The 2277-nt window shown below is 34.9% G+C and overlaps 1 protein-coding gene across 1 annotated transcript in view; it reads left to right on the forward strand.

Annotated features, from left to right (window-relative positions):
• Positions 1-2277, forward strand: part of LOC107659476 (kunitz-type serine protease inhibitor bitisilin-3-like) — a 4869-nt gene that overhangs the window by 1699 nt on the left and 893 nt on the right. The window contains exon 2 of the mRNA XM_016448428.1: positions 1902-2099. Coding sequence (XP_016303914.1) covers positions 1902-2099 — 198 coding nt within the window. The remainder of the gene's footprint in view (positions 1-1901; positions 2100-2277) is intronic.

A 2277-nucleotide genomic window follows, 5' to 3' on the forward strand; every position in this document is an offset into this window, starting at 1 on the left:
GCAGTGTAGAGTAGTGCTTGTTGTTTGTCATTTCTCCGATTACAAATGCAGACATGGTTTTATGTTTACGCAGTGCGATGCAACGCAACATGTAAAAAGACAGTATAAGTCATTATAATCCGTAATTGTCCCCACTGGATGCAACAAATGCCTAGTTTATAATGGGTTTTATTGGTTTTGTCTTGTCGCACGGCATCACAGTATGGTAAGGGGCGTAACATTTCCGTCTCACGCTTGAGGTATTCGGCCAATCACAATGCACTGGATAGCTGGCCAATCAGAGCACACCTCGCTTTTCAGACCGATGTGCTTTGTAAAAATCGACGCGTTTCAGAAAGGCGGGGCATAGAGGAGAAACAATAATGTACAGTATGTGGAAAATAATGTGTTTTTTGAACCTTAAACAGCATAAACACATTTCATTACACCAAATACACAAAATACTGTTATTTTTAGCAACATCATATGACCCCTTTAATACTTAAAAAAAAACTAATTTAAAAAACAAAGCTAGAAGTATAGATCTGTTTAAAATGTTGCCTATAGAAAGATGTACTTGCTTGAACAACTTTTATATTTAATAAATTAACTTATATTTTATGGACTAGGGTGTAATAATACTCCATTTGAATTAGTTTGAATTGTAATTCAGTAAATTCCACTTCCTGTCATTCCAAGTCAACTTCCTGTGGGCTGTGGCCAATTTAATTCAGATTCACACTCATGAATCAAGAAAGCCAGTTATAAATTCTGAATTTTGCACAACCCTGTTGTATTTATACAACCCTTTTTATGACTCTATATAAAAGTGTTGTATGAAAAAAACTATTTTTGCAAAATTGTGATGACAAATAAGACTTTAAATGAAACTGAATTTGCATAATATTTACAGGAAGTAAAACCTGTAACATTACATTTACATTTACATTTAGTCATTTTGCAGACGCTTTTATCCAAAGCGACTTACAATTGGGGGATACATAAAGCGATTCTTCTTAAAGAGGCAAACAGATACAGGAAGTGCTTGTAATACCAAGTTTCTAGACATTGTTCAAATAAGTACAAGCTAGAAAGAGGAGGAATAAGTAAAGAGATAGAATTTTTTTTAATGATGAAGTCAAGTAGCTTCGAAAGAGATGAGTTTTCAGCTGTCGCTTGAAAATTGTCAGAGATTCAGCATTCCGGATAGGGGTGGGAAGATCGTTCCACCAGCCAGGAATGGTGAACGATTCACCATTAAAAGTGAACATTAAAAGTGGAGAAAGAAATAGTGGAGAAAGGTTAATGGAGCTACAACAGCATGTACAATTAACAGAACCAGAATACACTTGGATTGGGATGGAGTCTGGATAGATTTCACTCATAAAAACTAAAACACTACAACATTGGCCAGTGAGTCTACACCTTTCATGACACTGGGCATTGCAACTGATGTTATTACTGAGAATCAGGCAATTTATGTTTCTGTTTATTTAGTACAATTGCAAATTTACTTGGATTTACCACTTCATATGTATTCAAAGAGAATATTTTTAACTGTACAAACAGGTACAAATGAAACCGTTGTCTTGAGTTTTTATAGGACACAATTAGGAGGACACATTGGCTGTCCAGGTCTAATACCCTAGAAATCATTAACATACTGTAAAAAAATTGCAATATTTACAATCATCATAAAAACTAGGTGTGGACTCTGCCAGATTAGTTACACATTACCATTCAAGATACAAAGATCACTCCCATTTCCATGGTTGTTTCAATCATTGTTGCATAATGTAGCAAATGTAATGATGTCTTTTTGTTTTTTAGTCTTTGTTTTTAATTGTGATTCTCTAAATCCTGGACACAGATCTAATGCAGTACAAATCACTTTCTCTGTCTTTTATTCCCCAAAAATCTAGCGGCCTGCAGTCTAACGGCAGATGTAGGGACAGGATCTGAGTCCGAGGTTAGGGCTTATATGTACTACGATGCAGAAAAAGACAACTGTTATCCATTCCGATACTTTGGGAGTGGTGGAAATGCAAACCGTTTCATAACAGAGAGGCAGTGCATGAGAAACTGTTCAAACAGAGCTGATGAACTGTTTCCTAAGGACGGTAAAAACATAATTGCTTTTATATATGAAATACACATTATTATGGACTGATTCATTCATTTGTTAATTCAATCCTGTCCAAACAACGCCCAAGAAACAATGCTTGAATTAAGATAATACTGCCACCCTGTGGTAGACACAATATTTGATATATATATATATATATATATATATATATA

Source organism: Sinocyclocheilus anshuiensis, unplaced genomic scaffold, assembly GCF_001515605.1.
Source record: "Sinocyclocheilus anshuiensis isolate Anshui unplaced genomic scaffold, SAMN03320099.WGS_v1.1 scaffold387, whole genome shotgun sequence".
NCBI lineage: Eukaryota > Metazoa > Chordata > Actinopteri > Cypriniformes > Cyprinidae > Sinocyclocheilus > Sinocyclocheilus anshuiensis.